The sequence below is a fragment of the Coregonus clupeaformis genome, chromosome 30 (genome assembly GCF_020615455.1).
Source record: "Coregonus clupeaformis isolate EN_2021a chromosome 30, ASM2061545v1, whole genome shotgun sequence".
Lineage (NCBI taxonomy): Eukaryota > Metazoa > Chordata > Actinopteri > Salmoniformes > Salmonidae > Coregonus > Coregonus clupeaformis.
In genome coordinates, this window is record NC_059221.1 from 47,790,141 (window position 1) to 47,807,182 (window position 17,042).

Genomic DNA, 17,042 nt, shown 5'->3' on the forward strand with positions numbered 1-17,042 from the left:
GTTAGTTGGTGTGACTGTTCCAAGTCTCCTACCACTGTAGAAAAACCCACGACAAAGACTTCAACAACAGGAAAGGAGCTCTCCAAAGTTTTAGTCCAAAGCCTTAGAACAAATGAGGGAAAATAATGGATGAACTTTGCTGAAATGCCTTCTGATATCATTAAAGGTCTTGAACAGTCGTTCTGATTCCCATGTAAAATAGCCTTTGGAGTGACAAAAATATCACCCATTATATTATTTTGGGATAGAAATGCTAACATTTTTGGAAAATTATATAATTTCTCTCACGGCTAACTACCAGGAAGTTTGAAAAGACAGACTGAGTGGGCGGGGAGCTTATATTCATGAGCTCGCCTTGACTGAGAGCTCTTTGAAATGCCTATGTCAAGAAACTTGGATGCAATGAGCAGTATTGCAGTAAAATCATCTCAAGCAAATTTGGTGATACACAAAGCAACTCAACCAACATTGAAATTGCATCAATTATATATATATTTTTGATATATATATATATATATATATATATATATATATACATCTCCTGTTTGGAATGTCTCTGGTGCTGCGGTTCACAGCAGCACTGACTGATGTGTTGACGTCAAAGTTTTGAACGACTGTTCCTCCACTTTAGTTCTACGCTGGCTGAAGACCTAGCTGGCCAGTGACTTGCTAACACCAGTAGAGTAGCTATCTAGCTATATAAACCACACCCGTCTGCAAACACGCCTTCTCCAATGTTGGTTACAAGGCGGTACTTATTTAAATTAGGTAAAAGAGTATTATGTTACCATTGGTGTATTAAAATGAGAGTGTTAGGGTGATGTCACCCTATCCCCTTCATAATCCTGCCTCCCGAATCCAATTGTTTGATACGGGGGAGGGGACCAGTAACTTTATGATCAAACTTAATCAGTGTAGAAGAAACAGTAATTTTTCATAATTTGGTCATCATTCTTTGATCTGGTTTCATCCAAATATCATCCAATTTCATGAAAAACATGATTTTGACTGTTCATGACCTTTAAGAATAATATATTATACACCCATACATGGTTTTGGGGACGATTTCTGTATCCACTTTCCTTAGCTAAGTCCATTCTCTTCTTTGGTCGGTTTGCGACTTTGGCGACCACCACCAAACAACATCTCAAAGTCTTCAGTCAGTGACATCAACAAGTAGACTTCAGCTAAATGTGTCCTGATAGGCCCGGTCTGAGGGTGGCTTTGACTAATAGGAAGTAAGCTCTTGTGAAAATGTAGGACACCACAAAATGACCAAAAGTCTTGACAGGAGACACAGAGAGAATGGTAGAGATACAAAAACCTCCTCTGGAGTGTAGAGATACACTAGAAACAGTAGAAAGGTGAGGAGTCAGAAAGTGCAGGAAAAGACCCTCTGGTCTGTCTGTCTGTCCGTATAATACAGTATGTACAGTAACACGTGTCCCATCTATCCATCCTTGCAGTAGTAGAAGCATCTCGCTCACAGGGGTCTGAGGGCTGATCTCAAATCACAAATCACACCTTATTCCCTATGTAGTGCACTACTTTTGACCAAAGCTTGTATAAGGTTAGCTGCATAGGGCTCTGCTCAAAAGTAGTGCACTTATTAGGGAAGAGTGTGTTATTTGATCTTTCCTCCTTGACCCTTGACCTCCAGAGAGGGAGAGAGAGAGGGGACAGTAACAGTTCAATGGGAGTGCATTTGCCATGGAACTCGCTGGGGGGTGGAGTTGTGGATAGGATACTGCGGGGTAGGGTATGGGGGCATATGGTGTGGCTGGGAGGGAGCACCTCCAGGGCTGCAGGTAGAGTTGGAGGGCATGTTGTGGAGGTAGACAGGGGCCGTAGGGGCCGTAGGGGCGGTTGGGGTGGGGACTCTCTGGAGCACCACGTGGGGGTAGATCATCTGACTCTCCGCCCGGAACAGACCAGGTAGAGGGGCCTTCAGTAGGCTCTCCTGACTCCTAGAGCGAGATAGAGAGAGAGACCTTAGAATCAGTGGAAACAACATTTCTCTACAAACCAATATATTAGATGTATATAAAAGGTACATACAGTAGCAGGGTTCTATTGATATTTACAGCCCATTTAGGTTCATACAGTAGATCTCAGGTTCTCACCTCTGGTATCCGCGGTTGTCGAAGCCAGCCATGCCCCCCAGGTAAACAGGGCTCTCTGCAGCCAGCCGGAGGTCCGGCTGCTGGGACAGGTGGAAGATCTTAGGAGGGGGGAAGGTGTCACAGTCCCCCTCCTCTCTCTCCAGCCAGCACTCACTACGCCGAGAAGGCCGCGTGTCTCTACGCCTGGAGAGAGGTGGTTATTATCATCTCCATCAATATCACCTCTGTCTCCTCTTTCCGGAATAGTTTCGAAATGTGTGTGTGTGTGTGTGTGTGTGTGTGTGTATTTTCTTAGATACCAAATATGCCAGATATTGTTGTTGTGGGGGGAGGCCAGAGGGAGGTGCTCATTTTGAAAGTGGGTTGCTCTTTTGACTCCTACATGGAGCAGGCCTTGGTTGACAAGTTGCTGGAATACCAGCCCTTCATGTCATCCCTGAACAGCCTTGGTTATCAGTGCAAACTTGTAGTGCTGATATTTGAGAGTCTCGGCCAGGCTGACAGTACGTGACTTGAGATTGCAGGCCTGCATCGCATAAAGGCAAAGCATCTAGCGAGGTACTGCTCTGTGTCAGCGGTCATGGGCAGCCTTGCTGTATGGATAAGAAGGTGCTTTCTGTACCCATAAGTGTCCATTAATTATATCCATGACCAATGAAGTGTTTGAATCCTTCTCAAATGTAATGTGATATGTGGATTAAAATGAAGTATTTAAAATGTGTGTGTGTGTGTGTGTGTGCTTGCTTGCGTCTGTGAATGCGTGTGGGTGTGTGTTTGTGTGTACCTGCTCCTGACGTCCCTCCTGGTGCCCCTGTCCTTCCCAGTGCGTTCCTGCAGGCAGCAGATGATGAAGGAGAGAGACATGGCCAGGATGACGATGCCACTGACCACAGAGGCCAACACGGCCACACGAAGACCCCGGTCCTCTGGCCTCGGGATGGCTGAGGGGAGGGCAGATCAAGGGCAAGTCAATTCAGTTCAGTACTGAGTCTGTGCCAAATTACTTTCACCTATCATGCCACTTCAGATATATTTTTAAAGATCTGTGATCACTGCAGGGGTGGAAGCTAGGAGTAGGGAGCTAGGAAAGGAGGGTAGGAGCTAGCAGAAATGGGCACAAAATAGGAGAAGAGGCTGGGAGCTAAAGGGCTAGCTAGGGATTGGACCATCTGTGTTGTCTCACCCTCACAGACTGGCAGGAAGTTGCTCCACTGGGGTTTGCCTGCCCGGACTCTGCAGGAGATCTTATCACTGCCCACCAGCTGGTAGCCCTCCTTGCACCAGAAGGCCAGCACTGTACCCACCGACACCCCAGTCCCATGCTCCACATAGAAGGACCCGCGCCTCGGGGGCAGCACGGACACACACACCAGACCTGGGGAGAGGGGGAGATAGAGAGTGAATATGATAATTACAACAGCAGAACAAGAGGAAGGGTTTAGAATATTTGGATTCTAAATTATTACTGATATTCATATCTAGCATAAGGTGTAAACTCTCAAGAGGTGTTAAATCTAATGCTCTCAGAGTAAATTTAACTAATTTTAATTTGCTGTTCATAGAAAGAGGGCAGAGAGGGGAAGAGATTGAGGAAAATAGATGTTTAAAGGAGGTAATTCTCTGTAAATGCACAATAGAACCCACAGAGTGTTCTTCAATGGAAGCTCCTCTAACATCATATATGTATAGTGCGGTGTCCCTCAGGGCAGTTGCCTTGGGCCAATACTCTTCTCTATTTTTACAAAAGATTTGCCACTGGTCTTACATGAAGCTAGAATGACTATACATGCGGATGATTCCACACTCTTCATGTCAGCACCCAAAGCCAGTGATCTCACTGGAATTCGAAATAAGGAGTTACAGTCAGTATCAGAATGGGTGAACGCTGGTCTGACCCATCGGAATCCACGCTTCAAAATTGTTTTGATCACGCGGACTGGGATATGTTCCAGGTAGCCTCTGAGAATAACATAGACGTATATACGCTGATTCAGTGAATGGGTTTATAAGGAAGTGTATAGGAGATGTTGTACTCACTGTGACTATTAAAACCTACCCTAACCAGAAACCGTGGATAGATGGCAGCGTTCGCGAAAAACTAAAAGCACGAACCACCGCATTTAACCATGGCAAGGTGACGGGGAATATGGCAGAATACAAACAGAGTGGTCGTTCCCTCCGCAAGGCAATCAAACAGGCAAAACGTCAATATCGAGACAAAGTAGAGTCACAATTCAACGGCTCAGACACGAGACGTATGTGGCAGGGTTTACAGACAATCACGGACTACAACAGGAAAACCAGCCACGTCGCGGACACCGACGGCTTGCTGCCAGATAAGCTAAACAAGTTATTTTCCCACTTTGAGGATAACACAGTGCCACCGACGTGGCCAGCTACCAAGAACAGTGGGCTCTCCTTCTCTCCATTGTACCCTCCAAGCTCATCATTAAGCTTGAGGACCTGGGTCTCAACCCCGCCCAGTGTAATTGGGTCCTGGACTTCCTGACGGGCCGCCCCCAGGTGGTGTAGGTAGGAAACAACATCTCCACTTCACTGATCCTCAACACTGGGGCCCCACAATGGTGTGTGCTCAGCCCCCTCCTGTACTCCCTGTTCACCCATGACTGCGTAGCCATGCATGCCTTCAACTCAAGCATCAAGTATGCAGACGACACAACAGTAGTAGGCTTGATTACCAACAACGATGAGACAGCCTACAGGGAGGAGGTGAGGGCTCTCGGAGTGTGTTGTCAGGAAAATAACCTCTCACTCAACGTAAACAAAACAAAGGAGATGATCGTGGACTTCAGGAAACAGCAGAGGGAGTACCCCCCTATCCACATCGACGGGACAGCAGTAGAGAAGGTGGAAAGTTTTAAGTTCCTCTGCATACATATCACTGACAAACTGAAATGGTCCACCCACACAGACAGTGTGGTGAAGAAAGCGCAACAGCGTCTCTTCAACCTCAGGAGGCTGAAGAAATGTGGCCTGTCACCTAAAACCCTCACAAACTTTTACAGATGCACAATTGAGAGCATCCTGTCGGGCTGTATCACCGCCTAGTACGGCAACTGCACTCCCCACAACCGCAGGGCTCTCCAGAGGGTGGTGCGGTCTGCACAACGCATCACAGGGGGCAAACTAACTGCCCTCCAGGACACCTACAGCATCCGATGTCACAGGAAGGCCCAAAAAATAATCAAGGACAACTACCACCCGAGCCACTGCCTGTTCACCCCGCTATCATCCAGAAGGCGAGGTCAGTACAGGTGCATCAAAGCTGGGACCGAGAGACTGAAAAACAGCTTCTATCTCAAGGCCATCAGACTGTTAAACAGCCATCACTAGCACAGAGGCGCTGCTGCCTACATGCAGACTTGAAAATCACTGGCCACTTTAATAAATGGAACACTAGTCACTTTAATAATGCCCCTTTAATAATGCTTACATATCTTGCATTACTCGTCTCATATGTATATACTGTATTCTAAAGTATCGTAATAATGTTTACATATCTTGCAATACCCATCTCATATGTACAGTTGAATTCGGAAGTTTACATACACCTTAGCCAAATACATTTAAACTTAGTTTTTCACAATTCCTGACATTTAATCCTAGTAAAAATTCCCTGTCTTAGGTCAGTTAGGATCACCACTTTATTTTAAGAATGTGAAATGTCAGAATAATAGTAGAGAGAATGATTTATTTCCATTTGTATTTCTTTCATCACATTCCCAGTGGGTCAGAAGTTTACATACACTCAATTAGTATTTGGTAGCATTGCCTTTAAATTGTTTAACTTCGGTCAAACGTTTCGGGTAGCCTGCCACAAGCTTCCCACAATAAGTTGGGTGAATTTTGGCCCATTCCTCCTGACAGAGCTGGTGTAACTGAGTCAGGTTTGTAGGCCTCCTTGCTCGCACATGCTTTTTCAGTTCTGCCCACACATTTTCTATAGGATTGAGGTCAGGGCTTTGTGATGGCCACACCAATACCTTGACTTTGTTGTCCTTAAGCCATTTTGCCACAACTTTGGAAGTATGCTTGGGGTCATTGTCCATTTGGAAGACCCATTTGCGACCAAGCTTAAACTTCCTGACTGATGTCTTGAGATGTTGCTTCAATATATCCACATAATTTTCCTTCCTCATGATGCCATCTATTTTGTGAAGTGCACCAGTCCCTCCTGCAGCAAAGCACCCCCACAACATGATGGTCACGGTTGGGATGGTGTTCTTCGGCTTGCAAGCGTCCCCCTTTTTCCTCCAAACATAATGATGGTCATTATGGCCAAACAGTTCTATCAGACCAGAGGACATTTCTCCAAAAGGTACGATCTTTGTCCCCATGTGCAGTTGCAAACCGTAGTCGTGCTTTTTTATGGTGGTTTTGGAGCAGTGGCTTCTTCCTTGCTGAGCGGCCTTTCAGGTTATGTCGATATAGGACTTGTTTTACTGTGGATATAGATACTTTTGTACCTGTTTCCTCCAGCATCTTCACAAGGCCCTTTGCTGTTGTTCTGGGATTGATTTGCACTTTTCGCACCAAAGTACGTTCATCTCTAGGAGACAGAACGCATCTCCTTCCTGAGCGGTATGACAGTTGCGTGGTCCCATGGTGTTTATACTTGCGTACTATTGTTTGTACAGATGAACGTGGTACCTTCAGGCATTTGGAAATTGCTCCCAAGGATGAACCAGACTTGTGGAGGTCTACCATTTTTTTTCTGAGGTCTTGGCTGATTTCTTTTGATTTTCCCAAGATGTCAAGCAAAGAGGCACTGAGTTTGAAGGTAGGTCTTGAAATACATCCACAGGTACACCTCCAATTGACAGCAAATGATGTCAATTAGCCTATCAGAAGCTTCTAAAGCCATGACATCATTTTCTGGAATTTTCCAAGCTGTTTAAAGGCACAGTCAACTTAGTGTATGTAAACTTCTGACCCACTGGAATTGTGATACATTGAATTACAAGTGAAATAATCTGTCTGTAAACAATTGTTGGAAAAATTACTTGTGTCATGCACAAAGTAGATGTCCTAACTGACTTGCCAAAACTATAGTTTGTTAACAAGAAATGTGTAGAGTGGTTGAAAAACGAGTTTGAATTACTCCAACCTAAGTATATGTAAAATACAATACCCAAGACAAGGAGGGATCTTTTTGTGTCAGTAAAATTAATTATGCGAGAAATGGCGGTGGAAACGCCTTTATGCGCAAATATTGATATAATAACCATCATATCGAAGTAAATTTGGAGTCACGCCATGATATGTTGTGTGGTCTTCCCACTACGACTCGGGGAAAGCATACAGTTTATTAGGCTACAGATAAAATAAATTATGATGAACTTCACAGGGTGGTGAAAGTGCAAGGTGATGAGCTTGATGTTCCTTTCCAATAAATATCGAGGGTCTTATTCTGGTGACATGATGATCGATGCTTGGCTGCCGTTTCACAAATACAAATAATCTCGCTCTTCTGTCCATAATAATCTCATCATGTAGTAGGCTGTATCTGCGAGCTGTATCTGCGAGCTATTGACTAAAGCGCATGTGCCAAGATCACAGTCGGCACATTCGCTGTATAACGCACATTTTTGAAAATGCGATGGAAACCCATTGAAATACTATTTTTTATTCGGTACATGGGAATTTTATGGCAAAAGTTAGTTTTATGTGCGCTACTTCATCACGCACAACCTTTTATCCGCAACAAGTCAATTTGATGGAAACCCATCTCTTGTGGGAAAATGCGCATGTTGTTTTTATGCGGATTTTAGAATATTTGCAAGAAAATCTGTAACCAATGAGATGAAAACTTAGCTAGTGTATCAGTGTTTTGCAACTTGTCATGTTTTATGTTTTTTTGTGGACCCCAGGAAGAAAAGTTGCTGTTTCGGCAAAAGCTAATGGAGATCCTAATGAACAAAAAACAATCGATCCAGCACAGAGCCGTACTGATGTTGAGTTGTAATGTTATGTTATTTCTGTGTTGTGATGTTATTAGTGCTCTAAGAGAGAGAGAGAGAGAGAGAGAGAGAGAAGAGAGAGAGAGACAGATGGGAAACTAGAGAGAGAGAGAGAGAGAGAGAGAGAGAGAGCTAGCTAGCCACGAGGGGATGAAGGATGTTGATACTACTGCACTAGGGCTTTACTCTCTCGCTCTCTTTTCCCAAACACACACACACACACACACACACACACACAAACACACACACACACACACACAAACTGCATAGAAGCCAAGACAGGCACACATGAAAACATGTGAATAACAATATGACAGACATGCGCACAGAGTGTCCACAGCAGTTAATTTTCCCTATTGAGTCCAACATAGGACTAAATCTGCATCATCATGCAGCATCTGCTTGCATATATTCATGCCTTGATACACACAAACACACAGACACAGAAACACACACACACACACAAAATCATGCACACGCATATTCACTAGCCGAGCTTAGACCTGAGTCATCATATAGGAGTTTAATCAGGAATGCAGCCCCTGAGGCATCCAACACACACACACGTGACAGACCAGTATTGAACCCGGGTTGTCTGCACAACTAAAGACTGTGTTAGCCAACTGAGCTGAAGTCTATATCAGTATGTCTACAGCTCAATGTGTTATTGGGATGTTCCCTGCGCAGCTCAGAAAATACCCCTTCCACTTTAATATCTTGTGGAGTGGACTTTGGACTGCCATTAGAGTATTTCTATTGTTGTGTTAGACTGCTGGGTTTGGCTACTGGGTCAATGTTGGGTCTGTCTCATTCTGATCAGCTTATCTCCAGTGGGCCGCCATTCACAGGGCTTAGCTGGTATGGCAATACTGTGGGCTGCCAGCAACCAACCTGGCAACCTGACTCTCACAACATAACAACTGCCTCATTCTTCTCTCTTCTTGATGTTCCCTCTATCCCTCTCTCCCTCTCTCTTTCTCCCCCTCAGGGTCCTGACAGATAGGCGCTCAGAATAGTGCCTGATTAAATAAAGATTAGGCCCTCCATTAAAGATTCATCCACACACAAAAACACTCACACTCACACTCTCTCACACACACACGCAAATGCAAACGCACACACACACACACACACACTCTTCGCTCGGAGCTGCTTCACTACTGACCATATACTCCCTGAGTTGCCCTGCAGCAAGGCAGAGAAGGCTGCTGGACCACCTGGCATATTACACACTCCAGAGGCCACAACCTCTATTATATAGATATTATCACTTCATCCTCCACACCTAATTTTTCTCTACCATTGCATCAACCCTCCATCTGAATTAGGGTTGCAAAATTCCGGTAACTTTGCCAAAATTCCCAAGTTTTCCAGAAATCCCGGTTGGAAGATTCCGTAAACAGAGGGGAATAAGCAGGAAATGCGGAATCCTTCAAACAGGATTTCTGTCTCACTTTTTCTCACCCCTCTATCTCTCCTGTCTCACTTTTTCTCACCCCTCTATCTCTCCTATTTCTCTCTCTCTCTCTCTCTCTCTCTCTCTCCCTCCCTCTCTCTCTCTCTCTCAGGGATATCTCTCTGTAGTAAACCTTCCAACTCCCACACTGACCGTCGTCATAGGTTGACTGTGCTCTCTCTCTCTCTCTCTCTCTCTCTCTCTCTCTCTCTCTCTCTCTCTCTCTCTCTCTCTCTCTCTCTCTCTCTCTCTCTCTCTCTCTCTCTCTCTCTCTCTCTCTCTCTCTCTCTCTCTCTCTCTCTCTCTCTCTCTCGCTCATCCCTCACTCTCCATCAGAGCGTGAGGTAGCAGCGGTCTATTCCTGTGGTCTCTCTCCGCTACTCCCTGACACGACTAATGATCTAATCCCCTTAACACTCCCTGTACCATGAATAATAAATAATAAATAATATGCCATTTAGCAGACGCTTTTATCCAAAGCGACTTACAGTCATGCGTGCATACATTTTTTTTGTGTATGGGTGGTCCCGGGGATCGAACCCACTACCTTGGCGTTACAAGCGCCGTGCTCTACCAGCTGAGCTACAGAGGACCACATGAGAGGGGTAAGGATAGAGGAATGACAGGGATGAGTGGAAACAAGGTGCTACCCTCCTTCACTGTAGAACTCTCTATTTATCTGAGTCTTCACTGAGTTTTAGATGAGAGACCTTGGATGTGTGTATCTCGCTCTCTCTGTTTATTTTAAGAATGAATGGAGGGACGAGGGGAGAGATGGTGTTCCGGGTGCTGCATATTCCCTCTAACAATAACCGCCGATAACTTTATCTCGAGAACTATATTTGTCTTCTCTACTTTCCTCACTCAACCTCTCCCTCTCTCTCTCTGTTAAGGGGTGGACATGGGCATTGTGAGGCTGGAAGTATTGGTTAAACATAGCTCAGGTCTTTTGACCATGCAGTGAACAGTAATAAGAGGGCTGGTTGTGTGCAAGCGGAGGCTGCTGGACAGACTGACAGCAGCTAGAGCTCCCCAGTTAGTTAATGTCTGCATTGTTTCAGCTGTGGAACATGGATCAGTAGAGTCAGTACCATTAACCCTCTGTCCATTAACCCTCTGGGCTGAACTACACTCTAATGTACAGTATTTTGTAACAAGATACTTTCGAGAGCTGTAATTTGTATTTTAAAACTACTTTTCTTGAAGAAAAAGGTAAGCGGTTTACAATTTTGTGGCCCCTTTTCACTCTGCCAGTAGTGGAAAAAGTACCCAATTGTCATACTTGAGTAAAAGTAAAGATACCTTAATAGAAAATGTCTCAATTAAAAGTGAAACTCACACAGTAAAACACTACTTGAGTATTTGGTTTTAAATTTACTTCAGTATTATGAGTAAATGTAATTGCTAAAATATACTTAAGTATCAAAGTAAAAGTAAAAGTATAAATCATTGCAAATGTCTTATATTAAGCAAACAGACGGTACCATTTTCTTGTATTTTTATTTATTTATGGATAGCCAGGGGCACACAGTGAATTGGACCATTTTCCTGTCCTGCTAAGCATTAAAAATGTAACGAGAACTTTTGGGTGTCAGGGAAAATGTATGGAGTAAAATGTACATTATTTTCTTTAGGAATGTAGTGAAGTAAAAGTAAAAGTTGTCAAAAATATAAATAGTAAAGTAAAGTACAGATACCCCAAAAAACGACTTAAGTAGTACTTTAAAGTATTTGTACTTAAGTACTTTACACCACTGCACCCTGCATTGGTATCAGAAGTCTGATGGCACTATGGTGTGATACGAGTGTCTGCTAATTGAACTAAATATAAATGTAATGTAAAAATGAACAATTGCAAAGCATGCTGAGTATGATTCTAAAGAGCTTCGCCCCAAAACAAGACCAATACTAATACCCAGTGTGCTTTGCAGTTCATTTTGGTATGTTCATATGTTCATATACATTTACATTTTGGTAATTTAGCAGACACTCTTATCCAGAGTGACTTACAGTCAGTGAATTCAACTAAAGTAGATAAACAACAACATATCACAGTAATAGCAAGTAAAACGTTTCTGTAACCGTTACTGAGAATGTTCTTGCTGTTCGGCCTGGCTACTTGCAAATGTATTTTTGTATTTTACTTTGATACATTGATCTTTATGGTATTTCGTAATTGTATTTAACTGAACTATACAAACTCTCCCCTGCATGCAAAACAACTAATGGAATGGAAAAGGGAGAGAAAGTAGGGAGAGAAAACTACAGATCTATCACTACCATTGACCCCTTAATGGCAATATCAATATGCCATTTACAGAGTGTACTGGTAGTATAAATATTTATTCCCACGGGGGAGAGAGAGAGAGAGAGAGAGAGAGAGAGAGAGAGAGAGAGAGAGAGAGAGAGAGAGAGAAAGCTGATGTTATGAAACCAACTGTGTGATTTTTAAACCTTTAAGGAGATTTGCATCGTTGTGGTTAGTGTGTGTCCATTTCTGTCTGTGTGTAGGCACGTGTTTATGCCATGCATGTGTGGGTGGTGCTGGGACTGTGTATTAGGGTGTGAGCACTAGTGTGTGTGTGTGTGTGTGTGTGTGTGTGTGTGTGTGTGTGTGTGTGTGTGTGTGAGAGAGAGAGAGAGAGAGAGAGAGAGAGAGAGAGAGAGAGAGAGAGAGAGAGAGAGAGAGAGAGAGAGAGAGAGAGAGAGAGAGAGAGAGAGAGAGAGAGAGAGAGCATGGCACGCTCCACTAACTGCGAACTCATGCACACAGCAGCACCATAATGGCATCTTGATGATTTCTCTTTAGGCAGTGCAGCTGAACAGTGGACATAATGAGACATCACACCACAGCATCTGAAACCACGAACACCCCAGGCTCTATTTAGGATGTTCTGAGTCTGAACTGCTTCACATTGGATTCTAATAAAGTCAATAACACTTGCACACTACTCAAGCTCTCAGATGATGGCTGATACTGCCATTCTGTGTACAGATAGGCAAACCTTGACAGACATACACATGTGGACAAACAAGCAGGCACATAGGCCTACTTACAGTACAGTTTCACTTGCACCTGCAAGCATAAACACTGTTGTAGTATACACCACAAACATAACACAAGTTTGTCTGTAGTATTAGTTTGTAGCATTATTATACAGTGGGGAAAAAAAGTATTTAGTCAGCCACCAATTGTGCAAGTTCTCCCACTTAAAAAGATGAGAGAGGCCTGTAATTTTCATCATAGGTACACGTCAACTATGACAGACAAATTGAAAAAAAAAAAATCCAGACAATCACATTGTAGGATTTTTAATGAATTTATTTGCAAATGATGGTGGAAAATAAGTATTTGGTCACCTACAAACAAGCAAGATTTCTGGCTCTCACAGACCTGTAACTTCTTCTTTAAGAGGCTCCTCTGTCCTCCACTCGTTACCTGTATTAATGGCACCTGTTTGAACTTGTTATCAGTATAAAAGACACCTGTCCACAACCTCAAACAGTCACACTCCAAACTCCACTATGGCCAAGACCAAAGAGCTGTCAAAGGACACCAGAAACAAAATTGTAGACCTGCACCAGGCTGGGAAGACTGAATCTGCAATAGGTAAGCAGCTTGGTTTGAAGAAATCAACCGTGGGAGCAATTATTAGGAAATGGAAGACATACAAGACCACTGATAATCTCCCTCGATTTGGGGGCTCCACGCAAGATCTCACCCCGTGGGGTCAAAATGATCACAAGAACGGTGAGCAAAAATCCCAGAACCACACGGGGGACCTAGTGAATGACCTGCAGAGAGCTGGGACCAAAGTAACAAAGCCTACCATCAGTAACACACTACGCCGCCAGGGACTCAAATCCTGCAGTGCCAGACGTGTCCCCCTGCTTAAGCCAGTACATGTCCAGGCCCGTCTGAAGTTTGATAGAGTGCATTTGGATGATCCAGAAGAGGATTGGGAGAATGTCATATGGTCAGATGAAACCAAAATAGAACTTTTTTGGTAAAAACTCAACTCGTCGTGTTTGGAGGACAAAGAATGCTGAGTTGCATCCAAAGAACACCATACCTACTGTGAAGCATGGGGTGGAAACATCATGCTTTGGGGCTGTTTTCTGCAAAGGGACCAGGACGACCGATCCGTGTAAAGGGAAAGAATGAATGGGGCCATGTATCGTGAGATTTTGAGTGAAAACCTCCTTCCATCAGCAAGGGCATTGAAGATGAAACGTGGCTGGGTCTTTCAGCATGACAATGATCCCAAACACACCACCCGGGCAACGGAAGGAGTGGCTTCGTAAGAAGCATTTCAAGGTCCTGGAGTGGCCTAGCCAGTCTCCAGATCTCAACCCCATAGAACATCTTTGGAGGGAGTTGAAAGTCCGTGTTGCCCAGCGACAGCCCCAAAACATCACTGCTCTAGAGGAGATCTGCATGGAGGAATGGGCCAAAATACCAGCAACAGTGTGTGAAAACCTTGTGAAGACTTACAGAAAACGTTTGACCTGTGTCATTGCCAACAAAGGGTATATAACAAAGTATTGAGAAACTTTTGTTATTGACCAAATACTTATTTTCCACCATAATTTGCAAATAAATTCATAAAAAATCCTACAATGTGATTTCCTGGATTTTTTTTTCTCATAGTTGACGTGTACCTATGATGAAAATTACAGGCCTCTCTCATCTTTTTAAGTGGGAGAACTTGCACAATTGGTGGCTGACTAAATACTTTTTTCCCCCACTGTACATCAGTCCAGGAGAACTCGGACTCACCTTTATAGTTGCTGGTAGCTGCCTGTGACTCTAACTCTGTTGGTGCCTCAGTCTGTAGCTCAGGCTGTGTCTGTAGTTCTGTTTGTGTCTGTGCCACAGTCTGTGCCTCTGTCCGTAGCTCTGGCTGGGTCTGAAACTCTGCAAGTGTCTGTGCCTCTGTCTGAAGCTCTGGCTGTGTCCGTACCTCAGTCTGTGTCTCTGTAGCAAGGAGGGGGCTGACCGACGAGCATGCAGCAAGGGCCAGTGCACATGCCAGGGGCCACAGCAGGGCCCACCCACCCAGGGGCCTCCCTCCTCTAGACATGGGGACAGGCTGGAGAGGAAGATACCAAGATGTCCTCAGTAGCAGTAGATGTCCTTTCTCCCTCACTCTCTCATGGCCAGATGACACTCTACCGTCCCGCCACTCTAGGTGTCCCAGCAAAAGCTGCAGAAACACAGTGTTCTTCAAATCACTTACTCTCGCAGTGTCCGGTCCTCTTCCCAGTCCTCGTCTCGTCTCTTCACTCCCTCAGTGGAGACAAAGAGGTCTGTGTGTTGTCCATGTCGCTGGTGCGCTGTGGATCGTAGCCCCTCTGTAATCTGCCTGTCCCTGCAATCTCTGCTCCCTGCTTTGCTCTATGTTTCCTGCCTTTCTCTCTCTCTCTTTCTCCCTCTACTCTCTCTCTCTTTACTCTCTGCCTCTGTCCCTTCTCTCTCTCTGCCTTCCTCTCTGCTTTCCTTCTCTCTCGGCTCCCTGTGATCCCCTGTTCTGACGACAGCTCTTGCGTAACGTAACCCGCTGTAGAGCTGTAATTCATGCACTCTTAAATCCTGATATTCCTGGTCACTGCTCTCGCTCTCCCTCTCTCTCTTCCCCCCTTTCCTCCCACCCTCGCTCTCTTCATCCCAGGGCTGAGTGAGGGAGAGAGAGAAAGAGAGAGAGAGAGAGAGAGAGAGAGAGAGAGAGAGAGAGAGAGAGAGAGAGAGAGAGAGAGAGAGAGAGAGAGAGAGAGAGAGAGAGGGAGCAGGTGCATGTTAGCACATGTGTTCCAGTCAGTGAGAGTGTGTTAGTGCCACTGAGGTAGACAGAGAGAAAGAGAGAGAGAGAGAGAGAGAGAGAGAGAGAGAGAGAGAGAGAGAGAGAGAGAGAGAGAGAGAGAGAGAGAGATCATGTTTCATAGGAAAGTGGATCCAAGCGAAAAAAAAGAACAGTTTGCAGTAGAAAACTGTATGAGCAGCCAACAGCATCGGCCAGCATCACCTCTGGGACAAAGCATAGAACAGGACACTGAGCACTGCAGTATGCTCAATACATCGATTATGATATAAAAGTGATACTGTACTGTTTCAAGTAAGATCACAATGTAAAGATGCAAAGCCATATCATGAACACAATTCCCATCTATAACAAATCCTAGGGAGATGGGTTAGGATGGAGGAAACTAAAAGCTGTGAGTGGCTTGTCTCTCCTACAGTACTCTTTGATCTCTAACGGTGCTGGACTGGCACGAAAACTTGCTCTATTTTAGATCACAGCATCTATTATTCAACAGTCATCAGCATGGCTTCCTGTCTTGTCCAGGCTGCAATCTCTGACCTGATTCACCTGGCACTGGAACAACCAAGGTGAAAAACATTCAATGGTCTTGTTGGGGTCACTGAAACTATCATGTCTTTAGATAAACGTGCAGTGGTCTTATTGGGGTCACTGATCATGACTTTAAATAAAGGTGCAGTGGTCTTATTGGGGTCACTGATCATGACTTTAAATAAAGGTGCAGTGGTCTTGTTGGGGTCACTGATCATGACTTTAAATAAAGGTGCAGTGGTCTTATTGGGGTCACTGATCATGACTTTAAATAAAGGTGCAGTGGTCTTGTTGGGGTCGCTGTTCATGACTTTAAATAAAGGTGCAGTGGTCTTGTTGGGGTCACTGATCATGACTTTAAATAAAAGTGCAGTGGTCTTGTTGGGGTCACTGATCATGACTTTAAATAAAGGTGCAGTGGTCTTGTTGGGGTCACTGATCATGACTTTAAATAAAGGTGCAGTGGTCTTGTTGGAGTCACTGATCATGACTTTAAATAAAGGTGCAGTGGTCTTGTTGGGGTCACTGAAACGATAAACAAATACCGAAGCCATCTGAAACGGCCAACAAACTCCTAGCTCAAACCATAATGTTCTGCTTCACGTTGGATTAAAATAAAGTTGGAAACATAACACTACACATAATACAACAACAAAAGCAACAACAACAAACACGAAGCAGTGTCTTCGTCATAACCCCCAGATGAAACATTGTGATGGAGACAGAGAGGAGAAGAGGATAAGATACAAGGTTACGTAACCATAGCAACACAACAACACAGAGGCAACGCATCGCTCTTCACAGCCCTCTGTGTCTCTAGTGAATATGAATCGCACTTCAGTGCAATGGTACAGAGTACATAAGAGCACAGATGAGTACAGAACAGAAGAGCACAGCAGCACGCAGCTAATGCCACTAACAGGATGTGCTCCGCAGGGGCTAACTAAAGAGCAGGTCACTCAGGGCAGATGGGCTTTGCACCTACAGGTCAAGGGCAATCACTGGCACACCGTAAATGCATTGTGAACAGAGAGAGAGAGAGGGAGAGAGAGAGAGATGCACACAGACCGTTCATAGACTACCACAACATCACATTTTACCAGATCTTATCAACATGGCGGCTGTTACATTC

General features: G+C 44.4%; 2 protein-coding genes across 2 annotated transcripts in view; one reads left to right on the forward strand and one right to left on the reverse strand.

Annotated features, from left to right (window-relative positions):
* Positions 1 to 735: 735 nt before the first annotated feature.
* On the reverse strand, positions 736 to 15,225 carry LOC121546230. Its single transcript, XM_041857327.2, has 5 exons — positions 14,341 to 15,225; positions 3,307 to 3,498; positions 2,908 to 3,064; positions 2,124 to 2,306; positions 736 to 1,967 (listed from the first exon to the last, which is right to left on the reverse strand). The coding sequence occupies exons 1-5, from the start codon at positions 14,642 to 14,644 to the stop codon at positions 1,691 to 1,693; spliced, it is 1,113 nt and encodes a 370-aa protein (XP_041713261.1). The 5' UTR covers positions 14,645 to 15,225; the 3' UTR covers positions 736 to 1,690.
* The window catches only part of LOC121546229 (solute carrier family 13 member 4), a 45,283-nt gene continuing 38,780 nt past the window's right edge, over positions 10,540 to 17,042 (forward strand). The window contains exon 1 of the mRNA XM_041857326.2: positions 10,540 to 10,772. The gene's annotated coding sequence lies outside the window, so the exon portion shown is untranslated. The remainder of the gene's footprint in view (positions 10,773 to 17,042) is intronic.